We start from the raw sequence: 27,121 nt of genomic DNA on the forward strand, positions 1-27,121 counted from the left end.
TAGTAATTACCCGTACTACACAACCAATTCATTGTATCATCATTTTTTTTTCCTTTCAGTGTCTCTTTAAATTCCCTGATGTTTCCTTCAAGGGATACGTTGGATCTTTTTAATATGATATTGTCTTTCAATATGAATGGTAATTTAAAAATAGAATGACTCACTACATATCGCAGTGTTTATGGGCACCTGTAGAGGGAAGGTGAATGTGAATTTGAGGAGGAAAACCTTAGAGGGAGTGTTTATTCATCACACATTGTGACAATATGGCTTCCAGATATGTCAATATATGGGCTCCATGTTGATATTGGACTTCCCAAACATGTAACTAACATCGTTACTGACAGTGGTTTAGTCCATAAACATTTTATAAGGCAGATCTTCCTCTGTGTAATTACAAAGTAACCTGGGAGATGAACACCGTTTGGAGGCCACACTTGGAGACAAAGTAGAAGGAGGTTCCATGTAAGAAGAACAAGTGAAGAAGGTAATTGCCTCCACATCAGTAGAGAAATACACATAAAAGGACCAATTTTAAAAAAAAAGTTGGTATTCTTTTTCAGCTTACCGTAATAACAAAATTGTGTTGCTAGAAGTAGAGACTGTTATAGTAGTGCACAAAGTAGCTTCAGGCAGGGAACACACTTGACTTTCAGTTTTCCGCGCACGTTTATCTGCATACTTTTTCTGCACACCAAGTGTGTTTTTATGCAGGAAAACGCGCACGTTTTTTCGCAGCAGCTGATGTAATTGATACAGAAAACTGACAAAATGTGCAGAATCATGATGCAGAATGTCAGTTTTTTTTTCTGCGCGCGAACAACACAGTAAGTGTGAACTAGCACATTGAGTAACATGAGTTTTCAGTTTTTCTGTGCAGAAAACGCGTACGAAAACTGTCAAGTATGTTCCCTGCCTCAGAGCTGTGATGTGCTTCATGTCAAGAACCCCCTCCTCTTTTCTTATAAATTAGTCCAGCTTTTCATGGCTGCAACTATACATTGGCCCCACATACACTGTATATATACTATTGCATCTTGATAAATTAAGACTATTATCAAAAAATTTACTTATTTCAGTAATTGTATTCAATAACTGAGACTCATATATACTGTAATATACATTCATCACACATGGAGTGATATATTTCAAAGGCTTATTTCTTTCCTTTGTCCTGTTGGGCTATAGGCAATGAAAACCCCAAATTCAATATCTGAAAATTAGAAACTTCATATAACCAACAAAAAAAAAGATTTCTTAATACAAAGATGTTAAGCTGATCACTAAGGATACAATCTTTTTCATCCAATCTTACCATTTCCATATAATATAAGGTAACTGCCTACATTATCCATTCAATATATTCACTCGGTTTACCCTTATACTACATAGATTTGGTAAAATTGGATGAAAAAGATTGTATCGTTAGTAGCCACCGTTTAGCTTACAGAAAAGTATGTACATGTACACACTCAATATTTGGTTGGGGATACTTTTGCATGAATTGCTGCTTCAATGCAGCCAGCATGGCATGGAGGCTATCAGCCTATGGCATTGCTGCAGCCTATGGCATTGCTGTAAAGAAAGCTTGGGACACTTTTTTATAGCAGCCTTCAGCTCATCTGTACTTTTAGGTCTGGCGTCTCTCATTTTCCTCTTGACAATACCCCATAGATTCTGTATAGGATTTAGGTCAGGCTAGTGTGCAGGCCAATCAAGCACAGTGATACCATGGATGATCATTATACCAGGTATTGGTGCTTTTGGCAGTTTGGGCAGATGCCAAGTTTTGCTGGAAAATGAATTCGGCATCTCCATAAAGCTTGTTAGTAGAGGGAAGCATGAAATGCTCTGTAGTGTCCTGGTAAATTACTTTGATTTATGAAGTCCATAGTGGACCAACACCAGCAGATGACATGGCTGCTCAAATCATCACGGACTACGGAAACTTTACTGTCATCTGAAGAAAAGTACTTCAGACCACTGAGCAGCAGTCCAGTCTATTTTCTCCTTAGCCTAGGTAAGACTAAGCTACAGTATTTAGAAGTCATTGTAAGCGCTTGGAAGTTGTTTAGAAACAATTACCATGTACTACTACTAAATATGTCTGCTAAGGCATTCTTGAGATAATCTTTGCCATGCAAGGATGTACTGGGTGAGCACAGGCATTCAAAAGGGGTACATAACAATAAAATGGGAAGAAACCCTGCACTAGTAAATGCACCACAGACACATCCATACATTCAATACTAGACACACAGAAGTACATACCAAAGACAAGACAGACCACATTTATATTGCTTTTTTTCCCTTGCAGACTCCAAGCACTCCATTGGCGAGTAATCATAAGGGAGTCTTGCTCTAAGACTCCTCGCTGGTTTACATACTGGCTAGAGCCAGGTTTTGTGCCCTGGTCAAAGGTTTAAATCCTATATCAAAGGCAACAGCCTTAGCCAGTACGCTATCCATGGCGTTACAACATCTTCCGTGGCCACTGGCTTCTCTTATGATGCTAAATGGTTGCAGATACATGTGCTACTGTGTTTCTGATGCTGTAACCAGGAAATTTAGTTTACAAGTGGGTATCATAAATAATATACTGCATGTTACTATACTATATGTCATTACAGTGCCTCTTTAGGTCTCTGACCAACATTCGTCAGGCCCCACCTGTTCACTACAAACCAGTGAGGCTTGATTCACACATACATCTGCACATTTCCAGTCCTGTCGGTTTGGCATTAGGTTTACCTCACTGTACACCTTTTGTGTGTGAACTTACCCATAGAAAACTGATACAAAACTGACAGGACTGGACCGGACTGGAAATGTACACCTTTTATGTGTTAACACAGCCACAGAAACACATAAAAACCTGACAGGAGAGGACTGGACACCTTTTTATGTGTGAACCATGCCCATGGGCATTTCAACTGTCAATAACGGTTCTGTTACTGATACAGCAGGAAGAGACCGGGAAGAAGCCTGGTGTCTCAAGACCTGAGATTGTGGGAGCCGTGTACAAACAAGCATGGATTTTGAGTCAACACGGTATGTGCAGACACATCGTATGTAATACTTGCAGTTAAGCAGCAGTGTTAGTGTACAAATGGAGTGAACTGTTTTACTTATTTTTAAAGTATGTGCAAGCACCACTGAGTGCCTTTATTTCAGACATATTAAAGAGAACCAGAGACGAGACAAAGCACCCTCATGTATTTTACCATATACAGTGGTTTGCAAAAGTATTTGTCCCCCTTAAAGTTTTCTACATTTTGTCATATTACTGCCACAAACATGAATCAATTTTATTGGAATTCCTTGTGAAAGACCAATACAAAGTGGTGTACACGTGAGAAGTGGAACGAAAATCATACATGATTCCAAACATTTTTTACAAATAAATAACTGCAAAGTGGATGTGTGTAATTATTCAGCCCCCCTTTGGTCTGAGTGCAGTCAGTTGCCCATAGACATTGCCTGATGAGTGCTAATGACTAAATAGAGTGCACCTGTGTGTAATCTAATGTCAGTACAAATACAGCTGCTCTGTGACGGCCTCAGAGGTTGTCTAAGAGAATATTGGGAGCAACAACACCATGAAGTCCAAAGAACACACCAGACAGGTTAAGGATAAAATTTTTGAGAAATTTAAAGCAGGCTTAGGCTACAAAAAGATCTCCAAAGCCTTGAACATGCCACGGAGCACGGTTCAAGTGATCATTCAGAAATGGAAGGAGTATGGCACAACTGTAAACCTACCAAGACAAGGCCGTCCACCTAAACTCACAGGCCAAACAAGGAAAGTGCTGACCAGAAATGCAGTCAAGAGGCCCATGGTGACTCTGGACGAACTGCAGAGATCTACAGCTTAGGTGGGGGAATCTGTCCATAGGACAACTATTAGTTGTGCACTGCACAAAGTTGGCCTTTATGGAAGAGTGACAAGAAGAAAGCCATTGTTAACAGAAAAGCATAAGAAGTCCCGTTTGCAGTTTGCCACAAGCAATGTGGGGGACACAGCAAACGTGGAAGAAGGTGCTCTGGTCAGATGAGACCAAAATTGAACTTTTTGGCCAAAATGCAAAACGCTATGTGTGGCGGAAAACGAACACTGCACATCACTCTGAACACACCGTCCCCACTGTCAAATATGGTGGTGGCAGCATCATGCTCTGGGGGTGCTTCTCTTTAGCAGGGACAGGGAAGCTGGTCAGAGTTGATGGGAAGATGGATGGAGCCAAATGCAGGGCAATCTTGGAAGAAAACCTCTTGGAGTCTGCAAAAGGACAACGACCCTAAACATAAAGCCAGGGCAACAATGGAATGGTTTAAAACAAAACATATCCATGTGTTAGAATAACCCAGTCAAAGTCCAGATCTAAATCCAATCGAGAATCTGTGGCAAGATATGAAAACTGCTGTTCACAAACACTGCCCATCTAATCTGACTGAGCTAGAGCTGTTTTGCAAAGAAGAATGGGCAAGGATTTCAGTCGCTAGATGTGCAAAGCTGGTAGAGACATACTCTAAAAGACTGGCAGCTGTAATTGCAGCAAAAGGTGGTTCTACAAAGTATTGACTCAGGGGGCTGAATAATTACGCACACCCCACTTTGCAGTTTTTTTTTGTTTTTTTTTAAATGTTTGGAATCATGTATGATTTTTGTTCCACTTCTCACATGTACACCACTTTGTATTGGTCTTTCACATGGAAATCCAATAAAATTGATTCATGTTTGTGGCAGTAATATGACAAAATGTGGAAAACTTCAAGGGGGCCGAATACTTTTGCAAACCACTGTATATCAATGGGAACTTGACAGTAAACACCTACTCTGCTCTTGGTTAAATTCTTCTCTGTTAAATCTGCCTGTTATCAGCCCTGATAAGAATCAACGACTGAGCATTCAGTAGGAATGATTATAGCTGAGTCAGTGTTCTGTGATGTCTTTTCAAGCCCAAGTCTTCCCTCTTGTGGCTCTGCTTTCCTGCTATTTATCCTTGAAGCAGCAAAGCAGAGCCACAAGGGGGCAAGCTTGGGCTTGAAAAGACATCACAGAAGACTGACTCAGCTATAATCATTCTGGTGATAGCTAGACTGAATGCTTAGTTGGGGATTCTTATCAGGGCTCATAACAGGCAGATTTAAAGGGGAACTGAAGAGAGAGGTATATGGAGGCTGTCCTGTTTATTTCCTTTTAATCAATACCAGTTGCCTGGCAGCCCTGCTGGTCTATTTCTCTGCAGTAGTATCTGATTAAAACCAGAAACAAGCATGCAGCTAGTCTTGTCAGATCAGACTTATAAGTCTGAACCACTGAAACACCTGATCTGCTGCATGCTTGTTCAGGGGCTATGGCTAATAGTATTAGAGGCAGAGGATCAGCAGGGCTGCCAGGCAACTGGTATTGTCTAAAAGGAAATAAACATGACAGCCTCCATATACCTCTCTCTTCAGTTCCCCTTTAACAGTGAAGAATGAAACAGAGAGCAGGGTAGGTTTTTACTGTCATGTTCCCATTGATATATATGGTAAAATACATGAGGATGCTTTGTCTTTGGTTCCCTTTAAGGGCCCTTTCACACTTTGCCTGTTGCGCAGCAATGGAAAATGTAATTGCAGCGACATGTAATGATTTTCCTATGTGGCTTTCACATCCAGTGCAGTGCTCAGATAATTTGTGTGTTCACAGTGACAGTAAGGCACACTTTCATTGTAATGTATGCCTCACTGTATGGTCGCACCGCATCCTAACGCAACTTACATAGTGTGAAAAGGTCCTAAGGCTACTTTCCCCTTTTGATTTGTGTTTTCGCACACAAATCACAAACCGTTCACAGGAGAAAAAGCAGCATGCTGCAAATTTCTTATCTGTGCACATAAAAATGCATTGGATGTGAATCAGACTTTTGATTATCATATTATTATGGGCTTTCAATATGATGTTTCTATGTGCAAAAAAACCCTCCAAAATTATAGAAATTAACCTTGTCTGCTAAAGTAAAGACATACTTTAACCTGTCAGCTCGAGGACTTAATTCCACAAAGTGTTAAAAAAAAAGTGGCTCTGGGTAATAATAAAATGTAATATTCCAGGTCCTTCTTGGAAAAAGTGATTGTTTTTGTTCAGATGGACCTTGCCCGGTAAATCTGTACAGTGTCTCCTACTTATAAATGGTTTGAGTTACAACATTTCAGATACCACACCGTTGTCTTCATGTACAAAATATGCAATACTATTTTTTATTACATATTTTTGTTAAATATAAGTATTGTATAAACTGTTGTAGGTACAATAGTTTAAAATCCTCTAAAAAAACATTGACTATACGTCGAAATCTCGAGTTCTCCGAAAGTAAATAATTTATCCATGTTTAACAAAGGACTCAACTTACAAACAAATTCTACTTACAATTTCCTGGAAAGGAACCTTTTTGTAAATACTGGACCACCTTTTGAGTATTTTAACAACTTGAGTTTTACAAAGAACACAGAACAAAAAAAAAAGCACTGCAAACAGATATCCTACCTAATAAAACCCCTGTGTCTCTGCGTCCCTTTGTCCGTGTGTGTGTGTCCTTGCGTCTTCGCTACTGCGCATGTGCCGCAGAGACAGCCGTTGTTGGGACGGGAGCAGGACAGCCAGGGGGCCGGGTGGGCGTGTGTGCGCGGCAAGTGGGCGTGTGTGCGCGCGCATGTGCGCTGACAGGTGGCGGCGGCAACAGAACGGGCTAAGGTCCCTAGTATCTTATATTACTGTAATTACATTTATAAACTATTTTTCTTACCGCATAAGGGGCCATATGCAATTTTCTCCTAGGAGATAATTTTTCATCATTGATTTTAAAGGACACCTGAAGCGAGAGGTATATGGAGGCTGCCATGTTTATTTCCTTTTAAAGGGAAGGTCCAAGCAAAAAAAAAAATGAGTTTCACTTACCTGGGGCTTCTACCAGCCCCATGTAGCCATCCTGTGCCCTCGTAGTCACTCACTGCTGCTCCAGTCCCCCGCTGGCAGCTTTCTGACCTCGGAGGTCAGGGCCGCATTGCATACATTTTTACGCATTCCAGCTAGTGCAGTAACAAAAATGTATGCGTTGCACCACTAACGCGTAAAAATGTATATGTTAATGTTCCTGCACTAGCGGGAATGCGTAAAAATGTACGCAATGCGGCCCTGACCTCCGAGGTCAGAAAGCTGCCAGCGGGGGACTGGAGCAGCAGTGAGTGACTATGAGGGCACAGGATGGCTACATGGGGCTGGTAGAAGCCCCAGGTAAGTTAAACTCATTTTTTTTTTTGCTTGGACCTTCCCTTTAAGCAATACCAGTTGCCTGGCAGCCCTGCTGATGCTCTGCTTTTGATACTTTTAGCCATAGGCCCTGAACAAGCATGCAGCAGATCAGGTGTTTCTGACTTTATTGTCAGATCTGAAAAGATTAGCTGCGTACTTGTTTCTAGTGTTATTGAGAAACTACTGCAGCCAAATAGATCAGCAGGGCTGCCAGGTAATCGGTATTGTTTAAAAGGAAATAAATATGGAAGCCTCTATACACCTCTCACTTAAGTTGTCCTTTAAATAACTTTCCTGCACTTTTCAACTAAAAAAGTAAGTAAAAAAGTACTATCGAAATAGTTTTGAGCATTTTCTTGCTTTCTGGTGGCTTAAAAGGCATTTTATTGACAAGTTTAAAAATATCACCTAGGAGAAAACTCAGGAGAAAAAGTGAATTGCATACGGGCCTAGATGTGTTTGTAGTGTAATAGTGGTGGCAGAAAGTATGCTATTTGTCAGTAAGGAAGCTCAGATCAGCTGCAGTGGAGGTACTTCATAAAAGAAAAATGACTGGTATGGAATGTGGTGCAATGTCTGCTTATTCATGCCAACATCTACAGCCATGAATCAGTGCTCATTGCCCTCTGTAGACAGAAACAGCTGCACATGCGCTATTATTATTCTTTGTGCATGGAGGCCATGATTATGAAAAAAAAGCACTTCTGTTAAAGAGACACTGAAGCGAAAAAAAATATGATATAATGAATTGGTTGTGTACTATGAATAATTACTAGAAGATTAGCAGCAAAGAAAATATTCTCATATTTTTATTTTCAGGTATATAGTGTTTTTTCTAACATTGCATCATTCTATAATATGTGCAGATTACACAACACTCGGCATTCAAAATGATTCTTACAGAGCAGTCTGTGAACTAATGTCCTCTCCTCTTGCAGATAAAAAGAAAACTGTTCACTTACAGTTGATATAATAAAAGTCAGAAGACAGCCCTCTCCACGACTTTGAAAGTCGTAGAGATAAATGGCTTTTTTGCATAGAGATAACAACTGGAGTTTCTTAACTCTTCCTGTACTGGAAACAATTACACTGATGTATCTGATCTTAATGTTTTATTTCTTAGCTGTGCTACACATACAAATCATAATATCATAATTTTTTTTTTTCGCTTCAGGGTCTCTTTAACAGACGCAGATATTTTGTAGCTTAATTTTTATTATTTAGTATTTATATAGCGCCGACATCTGCTGCAGCACTGTACAGATAATATTTTCTTGTTACTTAAAGGGAACCTTAACTGAGAGGGATATGGATGTTTCCTTTTAAACAATATCAGTTGCTTGGCAGTCCTGTGATCTCTTTGGCTGCGGTAGTGTCTGAATCACAACCCTCAAACAAGCATGCAGCTATTCCAGTCTGACTTCAGTCAGAGCACCTGTTATGCATGCTTATTGAAGGGCTGTGGCTAAAAGTGTTAGAGACACAGGATCAACAGGGCTGCCAGGCAACTGGTATTATCTTAAAGAGGAACTCCAGCCTAAACAAACATACTGTCATTAAGTTACATTAGTTATGTTAATTAAAATAGATAGATAATATAATCTCTTACCCACCCTGTTTTAAAAGAACAGGCAAATGTTTGATTTCATGATGGCAGCCATCTTTTTGGTTGAAAGGAGGTGACAGGGAGCATGAGACACAGTTCCCAACTGTCCTGTGTCCTGAGCACCTCTCCCAGTTGCTAGGCAACGTGAATAACAACATAGGAAATCCCATCATGCTCTGCACAGCATCAAGGAAAAAATGCCCGGGCTTTTTTTCTTTGATGGGTGGAGCTTAGCTAAAAATGCAGCTAAAAATGATGCTTTGGTAAGAAAAACAAAGTTCTGATGCTGTGAAACTGTTAAAAAAACACCAGGCCTTTTCAGTTCTGCTGAGTAGATTTTTAGTCCGGAGGTTCACTTTAAGGCTGCTTTCACAGTGGGACGTTACAGGTGCACGTTAGTGCAGCCTGTACCGCTCCCCCAACGCACAGCAATGTAACACAAGTGGGCTGTTCACAGTGCCCACGTTGCGTTACATGTAACGCTGCACGTTGTAGTGAAAGTGCAGCATGCTGTGCGTTTTAGACTGTTTGCACATGCTCAGTGGGGGGCGGGGAAGAGGCGAGGAGATGTCGCTACAGTAGCCACGCACATGGCTACTTAATATGCACTGCACTGGTGGCCGCTGATTGGCCGGCGGGACCACGTGATGCGAAGTGTCTCGCTCTGCATCACGTGGTCCCGCCGGCCAATCAGCGCCACTCTGGGAGACTTTATGCGGATAGAGCCGCCTAACGTGGCTCACTCTAACGTCCTCTCCCGCACCACCATGCGTTGCGTTAGGAGCACGTTATGCGACCGTAACGTCCCATAAAACGCAACGTCTTAGTGTGTAAGTAGCCTAAAAGGAAAAATCCATATACTCAGTTTAGGTTACCTTTAACTGTCCCTCAGAGGGGCTCACAATCTAATCTACTCATATGTTTATATTGTGTAGTGTATGTATCGTAGTCTAGGGCCAATTTAGGTGGAAGCTAATTAACTTATCTTTATGTTTTTGAGATGTGGGAGGAAACTGGAGTGATAGGAGGAAACCCACGCATACAAGGGGAGAACATACAAATTCCTTGCAGATGTTGACCTGGCTGGGATACAAATCGGGTATCCAGCACTGCAAGGCGAGAGCGCTAACCGTGCAGCTTGATTTTTTTTGTGCATAATTAATTTAATTCAGCTTAAAAAACGAACAAGGATTCATTTTGCTGTTCACCTTTTATACTTAAAACTTAGACTGCAGCTTGTACTTTTACATGGTTCTGGATCTTCTTACTACAGTACTAAGCAGAAGTAGGGATATATTCTCTAGATTCTATTAAAAAAAAAAAAAAACCCTTATGAAAATCTCAAACCTGTTATTAGATGTTGGTTGCTAGGCGTTGCCACATTAACAGAACTTTATAGACTGTTTTATTGTTGCACTTCACGTATGCGCAACAATTGGTTGTGTTACTAGTGAGATATTCTGCAGTAATTTCACATATTTTTGGAATTCAATAACTAGCATTAATATGTGTAATGAAAATGATTCAGAACAACTAAGCAAAACTCTTCAGGGCATGCTATAGATACGTCAACAAAATAAAGATACACAGCCTCTTTCCCTGGGCACCCACTGCTAAAGGGTACCTCAGAGGAATTAAATGAAAGTATTTATACTTACCTGGGGCTCCCTCTGCGTCTCCCCAGGTCGCTCCGATTGTCTGTTGCGATCTGTCCACGCACGCACCCCTGTCACGCTCCCATAGCCGGGAGCGTTGTGCGCCTGCATGGTTCCTTCCACATCCCAAAAATATAGTGACACGTTAACTTGTTTCCTACAAATGCTAATCCTTAAAGTGAACCTTTACCATAAAAAAATACAAGCGGTTCACTTACCTGGGGCTTCGACCATCCCCCTGCAGCCTTCCTGTGCCCACGTAGTCACTCACAAATCCTCCGGTCCCCCGCTGCGAACTAGTTTTCTTTTTGCCACCTTGCGCATCCTCAATCGCACTCCCGTTGCTGTGGCCATCCTGCGCATGCGCAGTATGTATATGTACGTACTGCACATATGCAGGATGGCCACGACGACGGAGGGTGAACGAGGATGCGCGTGGCAAGGGCCACCTGCTGATTTGTCGACAAAAACAAAACTAGTTTGCGGCGGTGGACCAGAGGATCTGTGAGTGACTGCGAGGGCACTGGACGTCTGCAGGGGGCTGGTCGAAGCCCCAGGTAAGTGAAACTCTTGCATTTTTTTATGGCTCCCTTTGTACTATGACAGGGACATTAGACTATAACTATGATGGGGATTAGATTGTGATCTCCTCTAGGGGACATTTAGTGACATGCATTGTTTGTACTCTTTAAATTGCTGAAGAATATGTCAGCACTATGTACACTGTATATGCATAATAATAATGATTCCAAATGTATGTATGAACAACACTTGTTGTAAATATTGTATAAAAATTGGACTATAGGTCGTTATACAGGTAGGAATTGTCCACAGCTATGAGATTCCAGGTTTATTTTATTTTTATTTATTTTTTTTATGCGGGTTTTAAAATAATAGTATCTACAGAATGTTTATTTTCTATAACTCTATTTAACCTAGCTGCTAGTCTTCTATGTACATGGCCTACCATGCATTTCTCTGGCTTACCATTAGGTGTCAGGTAAGCATTACTTAGCAAGTGCTGCTTGGAAGCTGAGCGGATTGTAGTATAGATACTGCATATTTTGCATTGCTTTTCGATGGTCTGGCACTGTTTTTAAAACCATAGGAAAATAAACTTGTTTCAATTAGACATTTTCTTTTTCCCCTTGATTAACCAATACCATTATATTTATACATGCATTCAAGCACATTGCTAACATCAATAAACATTTAGACACAAACAACAAATAATCTAAAAGGGACCATCTCCAAAATCCACACCTAATATATACATTTTTAATCACAATGACATTGTGTTAAAACCAATTTAAACAAAAAAACTCACATATATCCTCATATGTACAAAACTATCACAAGTTACTATTGCTAATCAGTATTACAAATAAATACAATCGGCAGGTAATTCGAAAAGTTGAGGACATATTAGTAGTGTTGGTGTTCAAATCTGTGTTTCAATATTTGGATTATGCTGTACGCTGCAGATCAGGAATATATGGCAGATCAGTGTTCAATAAATAGAGCAAACATTGAGCTGGCCGCAATAGCAGCATAGGGGGCGATATACAGGCTGGGAACGCAAAGAATCACTCGCGTTCCCATGCCTGTCGGCCAAACCGGAAGTGTTCGCCGGCGGGTCCTGGAGCGTCAGAGCGGGGCTGCGAGGGCACCGATCGGCTGCTGGGGGCTGAGGGAAGCCCCAGGTGAGTAAATCTCATTTTTTATCGTTGACTTAAGTTTCCCTTTAAATGGACCCGAACCCAGAACTTCCTCTCTGCTCTAAAAGATGAGCAACAGCATAATAACCTTTAAAGAAAAACATTTCCTTGTTACAACTGATATAAATCTGCACTGTGTCTACTTCCTGTTTTTTTGGAAGCAGACATAGGGCTTGATTCACTAAACCGTGATAAGTCATATGACGGCCGTTTTCGCGCAAATTCGCGATTGCGCACAAACTCAAAAATCACGAGAAAACGGCGTGATATAACTTATCATGGTTTAGTGAATCAAGCCCATAGGGTTTATCATCCTGTATTTACAAATTAGCTGCTCTGCCGAGGCAGCCAGCTGACACAGCTGAGAGATCAAATTACATTTGTGATAAGTCACAGATGAGGGCGGAGTGGACAGGCTAAACTCTAAAAATACACACGGTGCATTTCTCTCTGTTTTCCTTCTGTCCTGTGCAAGAGTTCAGGTTCACTATAAAGCACACCTGAACTTAAAAAAAAAAAATTCCCATACCTGGGACTTCCAGATCCCCATAATTATATTGGCCCATGAAGCCGGAAGGAGGAAGCGTCAGAGTTATGTGAAGTGGGACATGGACCGCATCCCCCGTGACCCTGTCCCCTAGCTCTGGTGCTGACTGTGCTGAACTGCACTGTACGGCATAATCCTTGTTTCTGAATGAGGAGACCTGGAGTTGAACACCAACATTACATATCAGCTCAGTAATTCAAAAAGACAATAAATATATTGCAACATACTGGTACAGTCAGTTTCTGAATGTTATAAAATGAAATTCATTTTTTTTTTTTGTCGTACATAGAACACTTCACCTGCAGTTCTTATTGAAAAAGCATATCAAACAGGGAATCCCGACAACATGATTCCGTAATGCTTCTCTACTGACAGTGACTTGATGGTGACATTCATGTGCCTTTGAGGGTTAGCACCATATGGTTTACGTATTATGTAAAAATGTGCATTGGACTTTATCTAACAACAGCTGAGGCTGCTTACAGGACTTAGTGACAAATAAAATGACAGGGCCAGAATTATCCTGACTGTTTGATGCTGCATGACCTACTCCTACAGACCCATTACACACTGAGACAACAACCCTGCCACAACAGGATGTTTCTTCATGACTACACCATGGCTCATATCAGCGCCTCACATTTCAATAATACTATAGTATCAAGTAAATCAGAACACTATATAATTACTACTCCTTAGTGATGATTAGAGAATTTTCTTAACAAGGTGGAAGTGGGGCTAGCAAATCACTGAATAATTAACACAGCTGATAGTTAAATAGATGAGCTGCTAGAGGCTGTGATTTCCTAATTCAAACATTCTTCTGCTTTTCTAACATTGTTTCAACTATAAATGGCACTAACCGTGACATTTACTTATTATCAATGTGTAGTGTGTGTTCTAATGTTCATGGCCTGCCTAGATGTCTCTGCTTGAAAGTCTGCAGCTAAAGCAGAGAAGCAGTCATTGGTTTACGTTCAAATCAGGGTCGGACTGGGCCACAGTAGTACAGTTTTTTCCCTCGGTGGGCCCCCCCGCCAGGTCTCTGGTGGGCCCCCCACTCCTTGTCTGACAGAGCTCCAATTGCTGCCTGCAGCACAAAAATTCTCTTCTCAGTGCTGTAATCACTCATGCTGAGAGCAGTGGCGTAGTTAAGGAGCTGTAGGCCCCGATGCAAGTTTTACAATTGGGCCGCCCAAGCATTCTATATATAACAATTGATACGACGCACCAAAACCTGCCAATGGCAACTACAGCGTCTGAGGTGCAAGAAGGGGGATGGGAAACAGCTTGTTAATGATTACCACTATTCAAAGTATCTTTAGAAGTGATTATTATGAGCACAGGACCAATAGAGAGGTAATACTGTAGTTAAGGGAAGGCCCTTCGGGGCCCCTTTGGCCCAAGGGCCCCGATGCGGTCGCAACCTCTGCAAAGTAGGACATTACTTTATATTGAAGGAGGGGACTCTATGCAAAGTTTTGCTGGGCAACAGTGTCTCTGAATTACAATGCTGCTAAGATCATGTACATTTGGCCCTGTCCATAATACATCATGACCACGCCCACCTTCCGGTGCATGGTCACACCCTTTTTTCACTGCAATCATGGGATGTGTGGGCCCCAGGTTGAATTTTCTTTGGTGGGCCCCCAGTGTCCCAGTCCGACTCTGGTTCAAATTATATTAGCACATTTACATATAAGAAGATTGCTTTGACTAAAAGAAGAATTCACTTTTCTTTTCTTTTCTTTTTCTTTTTTTTAAATAAAGTTAAATGTCTAAAGTCTCAATGCTTGCCAGTGATTGCAGAAGGTAAGATCTAGGAGACACCACATGCAGAAATGCCACATACCTGATATCGGGGACTCCCACTGGGAACGAATAACAAAAGTGTATCAGTGGGAAAGCCTACATGTCTTATCAGAAAGGTAGGAAGAGAGCCAAGATGTGTGCAAACCCTGAATAAGAGGACAGAATTTGAAGCTATACAGAGAGATCAACCGTGTCATATGCAGAAGCTAGATTAAGGATTATAGAGTAGGGGGCCTTTGCGTTTTGCAGTAAGTAGGTTATTTGTCACTTCAGTGAGAACAGTGTCAGTGGAATGTGTAGGATTGAAACCAGACTGAAAGTGATCAACTAGAGCAGGTTTTTTCAACCAGGGTTCCCTGGAACTCCAGGGTTCCTTGAGTACCCTGCGGGGGTTTCTTGGCATTTCCTCCATCGTTGGGGAGGTTTAATGGAGCACATTATATTAGGGAGTACTGTAAAAAGAAGCACTAAATTGGGGATCAGAATAATACTGAGCACATTAATTAAAAAAAACACTAGGATAAGGAGACAGTATAACGAATGGCAGTGTGATAGGGGGTAGTGAAATAAACAGCCTCAACTACTTTTAAAGACCATACTTCCTGCTAAATTAATGCAGGGGTTCCTCAAGATCAAAACATTTTTTGCAGGAGTTCCTTGTGATCCAAAATCTATTTGCAGGGCTCCTCCAGGGTAAAAAAAGTTAAGAAAGGCTTAACTAGAGTCTTGGTAGGAAGGTGGTGGATCCAGTGAGGGTTCTTAAAAATGCCATTACTAAGAAGGGTTAAAAAGTGTTTGAAATGGTAAACAATCAGAGAAGAGCTACTGTATCTATTGGAGGATCTGTAAATGTTACTGTGCCAAGTATTTAGGCCTATTGTGACAATGGATGATATATTGAATTCAAGCTGGCCATACATTATGCAATATGTATTTAATATTTCCCTGCATGTACATATCCGATAAGCTCCTGTTGTCAGATATGTTGCAGGGGTCTGCGCACAGTGGAGGCCAGGATGGTGTGGGAAGCCTCTGTAGGATCAGGATCCAGAGGCTTCCCTCCTCTTATGCTGGGAATACATGGTTTGTTTCTGCCGTGCGTTTTTGCTCTCGATCGTTTTTGCCTCTCGATTCAGCTCTCGATTCTTATCTTCCTCTCGTTTTACTTATCTTTTTCCATTCACTTCTATCAAAAATCGAGCGGCAACACAATCGAAAGGGAGATCGGACATGTCGGAAATTATCTATCAAACCATCTAATCAGCTACAAAACGAACCGTGTATTCCCAGCATTAGGCACTCCTTCCCTACATAGCAGAGTAGCGCTGCGGAGCAGTGTGATATTTACCTGCTCCAGCGATGTGTTGTCTCTCCTTTTGTTCCAGGCAGCTGCACACTCGGTGCTTCCATACCTCCTTCTGCAGATCATGTGAAATGCTTCAGGAGCCAGAGGTATGCTGCATAGAGCATGTGGCTGTCAGGAAGATCAGAGGTGACCCGAGCAGCACTGGAGCTGGTAAATATCAAACTACTCCACTGCCCTACTCTGCAGAAGTGGATGAAGTGCCTCCCCCCCATGGTTGATATAGTTATGCCACTTTTAGTTTGAGGTTGTTCAATAAATGTTAAATTTTAAGAAACATTTGGCCCACAACTTAGACTGTGTTTAAGATTTTAGCCTCTTATGTCTGGTACCTGAATGAAGAGGATGCTCAGGCAGCGGTGTCGGCACTGATCTGAGGATTGGTCGACACTGATCTGAGGTATGTAATGGCACCCAGTGAGCACCCTGCCCCAGCCAGCTCCCTGCCCAAGCCAGCCAGCTCCCTGACCAAGCCAGCCAGCTCCCTGACCCAGCAAGCCAGCACCCTGCCCCTGCCAGCATCACCCTGCCCCAGCCAGCACCCTACCCCAGCCTGCACCCAGCCCAGTCCTGACATCACGTTGGGGGAAGGGTTTCACCACAATATCAGCCATACAGGGCCCCCTGATGATCCATTTGTGAAAAGGAAAAGATTTATCATGGGAAAGGGGGTATGAGCTACTGATTCGGATGAAGTTCAATTCTTGGTTACGGTTTCTCTTTAAGGCATCTGACTATTTAATTTGTTAATTGTGAAGCACCTGGCTACTTAATTTTATCTGGAGTTTTGTGACTACTTAATTACTTTATCTGGATGATTGTGACAACTTTATTTTTATTGGGCGGCATGTCATTACTTGATAAATTATCTGAAGGCATGTGACAACTTGATTCTTTTATCTGGAGGCATGGAACTATTTGATTCTTTATCTGAAAGCATGTGGCTACTTTATTAATTCATCTGGATGCAAGTGACTATTTAATTTTTAGGCACATGGCTAATTAATTCTAATATCTAGGGGACCATGGCTTCTGAATTTATGTATCCGAGGGACATTTGAAACTCTGGTATTTGGGTCACCCAGCTGCTTAATTCTAGTATCTAGGGACAACACATTTGTCTTATCACACTAGTGCAGAATGCAAATATTATAATAAACTGATGGCATGTGACTACTTGATTCTTTTATCTGGAGGCATGGAACTATTTCATTCTTTTATCTGGAAGCATGTGACTACTTTATTATTTTATCTGGAAGAATGTGACTATTTAATTTTGAGGCACATGGCTAATAAATTCTAATATCTATTCGGAATTTATATAATCGGGGGACATTTTAAACTCTGGTATTTGGGTCACCCAGCTGCTTCATTCTTGCATCTAAGGACAACACATTTGTCTTTTAACAGTAGTGCAGCCGGCAGATAAAAGTTAAAATGCCTCTCTGGCAGTATTGAATTGTAGTCTCCCATTTCAGTGTTTGCCATAGGTGCCTTATTACCTAGATACGCCTATAGTAGGGATTAGATTATGAGCCCCTCTGAGGGGCAGTTGAGGCATGAGACTATATACTCTGTTCAGCGATGTAAAGCTCCGTCTACACGGAGCGATGATAACACAATGTTCCTTATCAATCGAGCCGCTAATGCGGCTCGAATGACAAGATCCGTCAGGTCTGATTTTGCCGCCGCCGATTCTCTGCTCGTTCCCCACGAGAGGACAATGGCAGGGAATCGAGCGGAAGATGCGCGCGCGGCGGGGAAGAGGGCGGATCGAATCCGACGCACGCGCGGGCGGGTGGGGACGCGGCGAGCACGCGCGGGGATGCGGAAGAGGCATTCCGGCGGCTAATCGAGCCGCCGGATCGCCTCGTGTAGACGGGGCTTAAAAGATGTCTGCTATATATATATATATATATATATATATATACACTAAATAATAATAATAATAATAATAAGAGCTATGGTCAAATGTAGTGAGATATGCATTAGATTAATCCTTTAGAGTCATCCAGTGTAAAGAACAACACAATTGTATTACATTGAGGGGCAACTACCGGTACTACGCCACTTGTTGACTTTGCAGCCACTTGCCAAGCTAACTGAATTAAGACCTTGCAATCCTTCTCTGCATCTTTACTAAGCTTCCCCCATATTGCTTGTGGGGGCTGCTTTATTCTCTCTTTGTTCACTATTAGCTTTTTTTGTTGATTTCTATTAGCCAGAACTATTTGTCTCAACAGTTCATGTGCGCTGTGGCTTAGAACTACTGTGCCTGCACAGAACACTCCAGCACATGTGCGAGTGAATGACAGCGGTGCTCGCGCAGGCACAGTAGAGAACAACTTCACAAGGTTGGCCTCTGCACCGGTGGGGACCCTGGGCCGGTAGCTGGGAGCGGAGCTGCCACAAGGGAGATGTCGGCTGCAAGGGGCTGGAGGAAGCCCTGGGTAAGTAGATATGAGGGTAGCATAGATTACCTGACGCTTCCTTCAAGGATTGAAAGAAAGAAGAAGAAATATGAAGAAAAAGTATACAGAAATAAAGAAACAGATGACATCAGAAGTGTACAAAAGATGACATCAGACTATACAAACAAAACACAGAACATTTATATTGCGCTTTTCTCCTGGCGGACTCAATGCGCAAGAGCTGCAGCCACTAGGATGCGCTCTATAGGCAGTAGCAGTGTTAGGGAGACTTGCCTAAGGTCTCCTACTGAATAGGTGCTGGCTTACTGAACGGGAAGAATCGAGATTCAAACCCTGGTCTCCATTGTCAGAGGCAGAGCCCTTAACCATTACATTATCCAGCCACAATAATAAAACAATAAATGTTTACTAAAGAAAATCAAGAAGAAGAAGTCTGCACTCAGGGTCATGGAACAACCAGGGCAATGTTTATTGTCCCATCACACACATGTGCCATACATGTCAGAACTGCAAGGCCTTGCAGCTCTGACATGTATGTGATGGGACAATAAACATTGCACTGGTTGTTCTATGAGCCTGTGTGCGGACTAGAGATGTCGCGAACTGTTCGCCGACGAACGGTTCCAGGCGAACTTCGGGGGTTCGCGTGCGCCTACCAAACGCGAACTTTCCCGGAAGTTCGATTCGCCCCATAAAGCTCTATTGAGCAAAACTTTGACTCTTTATATTACAGCCAGCAGACACATTATTGCCATACACACTGCTCTCAATGCTGGAGGCCCACCCCTCCCCTCCTTCCTCCAAGCTAGGTCCTTTATACCATTTGACTCAGTTGTCTGCCTACACTAGTTATGGGACAGCTGCTACACACTCTGCTAGGGAGATTTTAATTGGCCTCCTCCCTTCTACCCTTCTACCTATTCCCTCCTACTGGAGGGAGGAGGGTCTCATCTGCCAGGGAATTCCAGTATTTCAAAAACCAGCTTGTATACCATGATAGGGATTTGAACCCAGGCCTCAGTGTATGGTAGGCAACTAACATATCCATTGTACCACCAACACTACTAGCTGAAAGTAGCCTAGCATGTACCATTTATGCTTAATGCAAGAGAAAAATTAGACAAGACAAATAACTTTAATATCACACTTTTCTCCTGGCAGACTCAAAGCACCAGAGCTGCAGCCACTAGGGCACACTCTATAGGCAGTAGCACAGATATGTAGCCAGACATGGCCTTGTATTTTGTGTTCAACAGTTGTCAAGAGAAAAATTAGGCAAGATAGCAGTGTTAGGAAGACTTGCCTAATGTCATCTACTGAATAGGTGCTGGCTTACTGAACAGACAGAGACAAGATTTGAACTCTGGTCTCCTGTGTCAGAGGCAGAGCCATTCACCATTACACCATGCAGCCACTGCTTACCGGCATGTAGCCAGGCATGGCCTTGTATTTTGTGTTCAACAGTTGTCACGAGAAAAATTAGACAAGATAGCAGTCTTAGGAAGACTTGCCTAACACGCACTGGAGTGCGGTCCTTTCTCTACTATACTGTTTATAAAAGAAGACACAAGTATACAGAGCAGTTGAAAGAAGTATATGGATAAAAATAGAAGAGCACAGATAAAAAAAATAAAGATGAAGGTTTTTTTTAAATTAAATATTTATTATGTATGAATGTGTTCCAAATATATTATAAATTATTGTTACACATAGGCATGAGGTGAAGAATGACACACTTTACATAATTACCTACGAAAGTGCTGGCATCTCTTTAATATAGAAGCTGATTCATTGATTCCATCATATTTCCCCCCTAGGGTCTACTGTCTACCTTATGTGTTGGGTGTTTTTCTACCTTATGTGTTGTGTGAGTTATCTTCCACCTCCTAAGGTGGATGAGCCCCATTTCCAAAACATTGGACAAGGGCTCCTTGTAAAGGAGTGGAGAAGCTTTGTCACTCCCCTTTTGCAGACTACTCCCTAATATCATGGATCATATAAGATGGTATTATTAAAGTGTACCAGAGGGCGTCTAACTACTTTTTTTTTAATTACCAGAGGCTTCCTCCAGCCCCATAAGCACGTCTAAATAAAAAATCTTAGACGCCATCTCTGGTAGCCATTAACCTCCCTTGTGGTAATCCCGAGCTAAGCTCGGACTAGACGCCGGGAGCTCTTTGCAGAGTATAGCGCACAGCGGGTGTTTTTACTCACCTCCCAGGGGATCCAGACGTTGTTAGCCGTTCTCCTTCCTGTCCTTAGAGGCTCTGAATCACTCTGGTGAGATCACCGTCATTAATCTCACCAAAGAGTTACAGCGCCACCCGGAGGACGGAGGTAAGATTGCAGTGCTGGAGCCCAGGGAGCTGAGTGAGAGCAGGGGCTGCTGCTGGCGTTCTGGCGGCATGATTTTTTCCCCTAATTTTTTTTTATTTTAAAGATTCTTTTATTTTTAAAGGATTTTTGTCAGATAATAAGAAAATATAGCCAACATGAACATGTAAACCACATATACATAGCATAAACATGTAACACAGTCATCTGAACTGGTCAATACAAAGTCAAACTGTATTCAGATTGTAAGTCTCTCCAGAGTGCAGCAATCCAGCGCTGCACATAAAGTAGCAAAAAGGCATATAGTTTAGATGAAAGTCCACGGAGATATTTCAGATTTGTGTTTAGTAGTCAGATGAGAAAATAGCAATGTCCATTTATTTACGTATTTGAGTATATAAAGTTCAAGGAATATCTTTTGTTTCACCCAGGAGCCGCAAGGGAGCACGAGGCCACTAAGGGCCCTTTTCCACCAGCGCGTTTGCGCTGGCTGAATCGCAAAAACGCAAACCGCTAGCGATTTTACAATCGGTACGGTTTGCTTTTTAACATAGGAATCGCGGTAGGTTATTTCCACTACCGCGATTCGTTTTTGTCAGGAACGCGAACGCGCGGCGGAGCGATATTTGCCGCGATTTTGCTATGCAGTGCATAGCATAGCAAAATCGCGGCGGCGAACGTCGGGGAATCGCCGGTAATTGCGATTCAGCGACTCAGCGTGAACGCTAGCGATTGCAAGTGGAAAAGGGCCCTTAAGGGAACATGCACCCGGGCCCCCCGGGCAACCAGAACGAAACAACTTCATATTCTCCATGGATTTTTATGCTATAGCTATCTCAGTTTACATAATACAACCTGGAATAATTAATTTCACATTATGTGTAAATTAGAGTAAAAGAATATAATATATATTAAACAGAAAGAAAAGAGAATATCATCTGATACTGCTCCCACCAGACCCCCCTTTAATTATCATAATAATATGATAGAATTTGCCATCAATTTATGTGAGAACATCCTGGAGGATCTACAGATAGTGTAGTAATCTCATATTGTTACTGTTGACGGATCGCCTCCTCAGACTCCGTAAAGATGTGTCGGTGTATCCATGTATTAGAGTACGCCTCATATCTATCATGCAGTGTGTGGGTCATTGAATCCATTTCATCTATAAGTTTAATTTCCTTGAACCATTCTGTTACTGTAGGCACTACTTCGGATTTCCAGTGTCTCGGTATAAGCATGCGTGCTGCTTGAATTCAATGCTTAGTTAACCTCCTTGCCGGTCTAAAAAATCCGGCAAGGAGGCAGCGCTGCACTTTTTTTAAATTTTTTTTTTTTTTAAATCATGTAGCGAGCCCAGGGCTCGCTACATGATAGCCGCTGATAGCCTTCGGCGATCAGAGTATGCAGGGAATCCCGTTGAGAACAGGATTTCCTGCAGGGCTTCCCCGGTCGCCATGGCGACCGGGCGGGATGACGTCGTGACGTCAGAGGGAATCCCGATCAGCCCCTTAGCGCTGCCTGGCACTGATTGGCCAGGCTGCGCAGGGGTCTGGGGCGGGGGGGGGGCGGCTCGGCGCGGCGGGTAGCGGCGAATCGGCGGCGAGCGGCGGCGATCACGTACTACACGCAGCTAGCAAAGTGCTAGCTGCGTGTAGGAAAAAAAAAATTATGCAAATCGGCCCAGCGGGGCCTGAGAAATCCTCCTGCGCAGGTTACCCCGAACTGTGTTCGGGATAACCGGCAAGGAGGTTAATGATTTGTTGAAATTCTTAAGAGATATATTAGTATTGTGTAATAGATAATATGAAGGGTCCTCTACTGGTTCACCATCTGTTAATTGTTTTATATAATGCTGCACTTTTGCAGATATTTCCCCCTGATTTTAGGGTCTGAAACCTTTTAAAAAGACCCTAAAATCCACAAATAATCATACCACCAGGGGAGTTAAGGACAGGGCACCATCGTGGTGGGCTCTGAGTTCTCTGGGGAATGCATAAGAAACAAGGGCATAAGTCATGGAAGATACGCAAAAATACCTTAATAATAATTTTAAAAAATTACCACATCCCAGTTTTAACACTCTACACCAGAGGTCAGGAACCTTTTTGGCTGAGAGAGCCATAAACGCCATATATTTTAAAATGTAATTCTGTGAGAGCCATACAATATGTTTCAAACTGGCACAGTGCGCATGCACAGCAGAGGGCTCACGTCCCTGTTGCCATGGTGATGTGTATACAGTTGATCCGCCGGGCAGTGGAAGTGCCAGACACTTTTTCTGCTTCTCTTGGGTTTCAGCAACCTCAGCAATTTCCCCGAGAGCCAGACAGGAGAAATACTGACTAAATAACTAGCTGACTTGGGGATTAATTCACTTTGTAGGACGAGAACCCTGCACTTTGGCCCAATAGGCTGCCTGTCAAGTGACAGGCAGCCTATTGGGCCAATCAAAGTGCAGGGATCTCGTTCTACAAAGTCACTGGACCTGACAGGGTCAAGGGTGGACAATTGGAGTGGCCGTTGGTTTTGGGGGTAGCGCGAGTAAGTTGGTGCATGCTACAGCAGAGGCATGCCTACTCTGAAAATTTTACTTGCTCTGCCACACTAAGCTGCGCTGCTTGAGCAGTGTAGCTTAGTGAATCAACCCCTACTGATCTGTGAGCCAGATGTAGCCATCAAAAGAGCCACATCTGGCTCCCAAGCCAAAAGTTCCCTATCCCTGCTCTACACACTACTCATTCATGAACCCTGCATGCCCAGTAGAGGGAAGTGCTTGCACAGGTCTTTTTACATTTCATTCCTTTACTGGGCATATGTGGTTATGTACTTGCTCATGCTCAGTGCTACTGCACAGCAGCACACATGTGGACAGAGGAGGTGTGAGAGTGCCTCTGAACTACTTGTCTAGAGCACCAACCCAAAAGCTATCCTGAGAAAATATATATATATTTTTTATATTACATAGAGGCATTTGTGAACCACAAAAACACAGGTAGAAGGTAGTTTTATTATAAAGAATATTATTTTTTTTATTTGAGGATTGTGACAGATTCAGGTTTGTTGTAGTATCACACACAGGACCGGCACCACGCTGAGTATTATTAGCTCTTTAAGGCTTTATTAATGCAGACATGATAAGCAACAACAGACTGCTGTTTCGGCCTACACCGGCCTTTGTCAAGTTGCTAAGTGATCATATACAAACACAATGCATTAAACATACTTATATAGTACAAAAACCCGCCCCAAACACGGATCTGTGACCAATCAGAGGAGGTACATACTGGAGGACCTGATGGGAGACAGCTACAGTCCAAAAGGTGCCAATCATCACAAGATGTTTAAATTCAAACTCACCATTCAGAGAGAAATGAGGTTGTCCCGCTGTCCACCGCTATTGCAAAAGCACGGGCGCATCATAGTCTTCTAAACCGCCGCCTCCATCCATGGAGGCAAGCGGTATGACGTCAAAGTCATGTGACACCGTCACATGACTGGACCAGCTGACCAGCGTCACCAATCATTTGCGTCCAGTGCATCGCATAGCAAGCACAGCCCCCGCATCATCACGGCAGGCGGTGCTAATGCGGACAAATATCCGCCCACATTGCCATAGCAACCTGGGCATCCGCAATCATAATATATAAGCCACAGCACTCACCATACCGCTGCGGGGTTAAAGGGGCACTCCTCATTACCTCCAATCGCTCCCATATTGGTCTGTAAAATACAATAAACAGAAATAAAATTAACCACTTTACCCCCGCGCGTACGTATTTCTCCGCCCCTTTTTCCATCCTTTAAAAACCAGGGACGGAGAAACACGTACTTTCCGCGTTCCCGACGCTGCCCGCGCTCCCGCTCGTAAACACGCCACCCGCCGCTAGTAAAACCGCCGCCGCCCGCTCGCCCAGAGATCAATGAACGGGAAAATCCATTCCCGTTCGTTGATCTAAGCCCCGCAATGATCAGCTGCTCTCCTATGGGCAGCGCGATCATTGTGAGAAAAAACTCACGTGTCCAGCCTCCTTATTCTTCCTCCAAGCTTCCGGAAGGAAGCTTGGAGGTCGCATTAAAACAAAAAGTTACTGTGGCCATCTTGTGGCCAAATAGTAAACTACACCCTACACATTTTTCACATACAAATAAATGACTTTTACACATAAAATTAACTCATTACCTCCCACACTCCCCATTTTTTATTTTTTTTTGTAATTAAAAAAAAATTAAAAAATGTACAATTAAAAAAAATACATAAATAGTTACCTTAGGGACTGAACTTTTTAAATATTTATGTCAAGAGGGTATAACACTGTTACTTTATAAACTATGGGCTTGTAATTAGGGATGGACGCAAAACTGAAAAAAATGCACAAATAAAAAATGCACAATAAAATATTGGCGCCAAACATTGTGATAGGGACATAATTTAAATGGTTTTATAACCGGGACAAAAGGGCAAATACGTTTCATGGGTTTTAATTACAGTAGCATGCATTATTTAAAAACTATAATGGCCGAAAACTGAAAAATAATTATTTTTTTCCCCACATTTTTCCTATTTTCCCATTAAAACACATTTAGAAAAAAATAATTCTTGGCATAATGTCCCACCTAAAGAAAGCCTAATTGGTGGCGAAAAAAACAAGATATAGTTCATTTCATTGCGATAAGTAATAATAAAGTTATAGACGAATGAATGGAAGGAGCGCTGAAAGGTGAAAATTGCTCTGGTGGTCAGGGGGTAAAACCCCTCAGTGGTGAAGTGGTTAAAACCACAAAAAGCCATAAATACCCAGATCATAAATAGAAAATACTTAAAGATTCAGGTTTGTTTTAATATTTTTGCTGCATATACTAATGTTTGTGACAAAAGAAACTGTGTGGTGTTTTGAAAAAGCCTTCTGCTGAAATGTAGCCTGAAATGGGAGAAGAGGAGAGGGTATCCGAAAACAAAAATAAAAGTTTAAATGCCAGAGTGAATAAGTTATCTAAGGCCATAAGGCAGGCATAGCTGAGGAGACAAAAGTGTTGAGAAAGGAGAGGTGCTGACATGACATATAAAATGGGCTCTGGAGACCTCCTGGGTTTTGGTGTGTGTTTTGGCATGTTGCTGTGTGCTAAGCCATACTTGACATGCCTCAAGAATTACCCGGCCAGCTGAAAACAGTGCACCAGGAACGCAGGCACAAAAACGCACAGAACAAAGAAAGAACAAGTTAGGTCTGTGATTGGGCAACATCAACATTAAGATGCCCATTTTTTCACCAAATGTGATCTTTCAATGTGATTTTAATGAATGAATTGCATAGAAAATTCACCATTTATGAAGGCAAACGATAAGAAACAATTCTTTGGTCGTGTGGTAAATTGGATAAAATCGATCCGAAAGTTGGATTTTATGTTCGAATTTGAAGAAAGAATTGTTCAGTAAATGTGAACAATTGATAATTGCCTACCGATTAGTTTCGATTGTTCAAATCGCATCGAAAGATCGCATTTAGTGAAAGAATTGCACCGTTAAAGAGACTCTGAAGTGAGCTAGATAGCATTTGATTAGTGTAAAGCGCCGTCCTTACATAGTGCTTAAACGGTGCTATCCCGCGGAAAAATGAGGGGTCTTTACCCCCCAAATCCCCTCTTGTAGGTCCGATGAGCGCTTCCTGCTTGAGGCAAAGCTAATGGCTGTAGCTCTGCCTCTCAGCGAGTCAATCCCGGCTGATCGCCGCCTCTCCCCGCCCCTCTCACTCTTCCTTCACAGTGAGGGGTGGGGGAGAGGCGGAGATCCGCTGGCAGATTGACGCGCATGGAGGCAGAGCTGCAGCTTATAGCTCTGCCTCCATGAGCAGCAAAATCCACGAACAAGAAAGTCGTGGATTTTGCAGGGGGGATTTGGGGGGTAAAAAAACCCTCGTTTTGCCGCGGGATAGCGGCGTTTTAGCACTATGTAAGGTGCTTTACACTAATCAAATGCTATCTCACTCGCTTCAGAGTCTCTTTAATGGGCATCTTTACTCAGTTTACTTAAACATTACTTGTTTTTGAGCTGCATGGTATGCACACAGTTTATATCTACATGGCAACTGCCATTTTCAACAGTTTATAAGGATAGGCTGAAGGTTGCTGGGTAGCTGAGAAGTTAGTGGCATAGCAATATGGGAAGCAAAGATTGTGAACTCACCAGGTGCCCCACCTTGATCGACTGTACTATGCTGGTAATGATCACCTACAGTATATGTGCTCTGACTAGTGGTTATCATTGGCAAATTGTTCACACTCTTTCCTTACTCCTCTATGACACTGTGGCTGTCTGTGGCAAGTTTTGGCACTTCATATTCATTGTTATGTATA

General features: G+C 42.4%; 1 protein-coding gene across 3 annotated transcripts in view; it reads left to right on the plus strand.

Moving 5' to 3' along the window:
- The first annotated feature begins 1,401 nt into the window (after positions 1-1,401).
- The window catches only part of LOC137546135 (ATP-binding cassette sub-family C member 5-like), a 145,608-nt gene continuing 119,888 nt past the window's right edge, over positions 1,402-27,121 (plus strand). The window contains exon 1 of one of the 3 annotated variants that reach the window (XM_068268193.1): positions 1,402-3,051. In XM_068268193.1, coding sequence (XP_068124294.1) covers positions 2,904-3,051 — 148 coding nt within the window. In that variant the 5' untranslated portion in view covers positions 1,402-2,903. Of the gene's footprint in view, positions 3,052-26,882; positions 26,986-27,121 lie in introns of those variants that run through there. The other 2 variants (XM_068268192.1, XM_068268194.1) reach the window with 2 other exon arrangements.

This window comes from Hyperolius riggenbachi, chromosome 2, assembly GCF_040937935.1.
Source record: "Hyperolius riggenbachi isolate aHypRig1 chromosome 2, aHypRig1.pri, whole genome shotgun sequence".
Taxonomy (NCBI): domain Eukaryota; kingdom Metazoa; phylum Chordata; class Amphibia; order Anura; family Hyperoliidae; genus Hyperolius; species Hyperolius riggenbachi.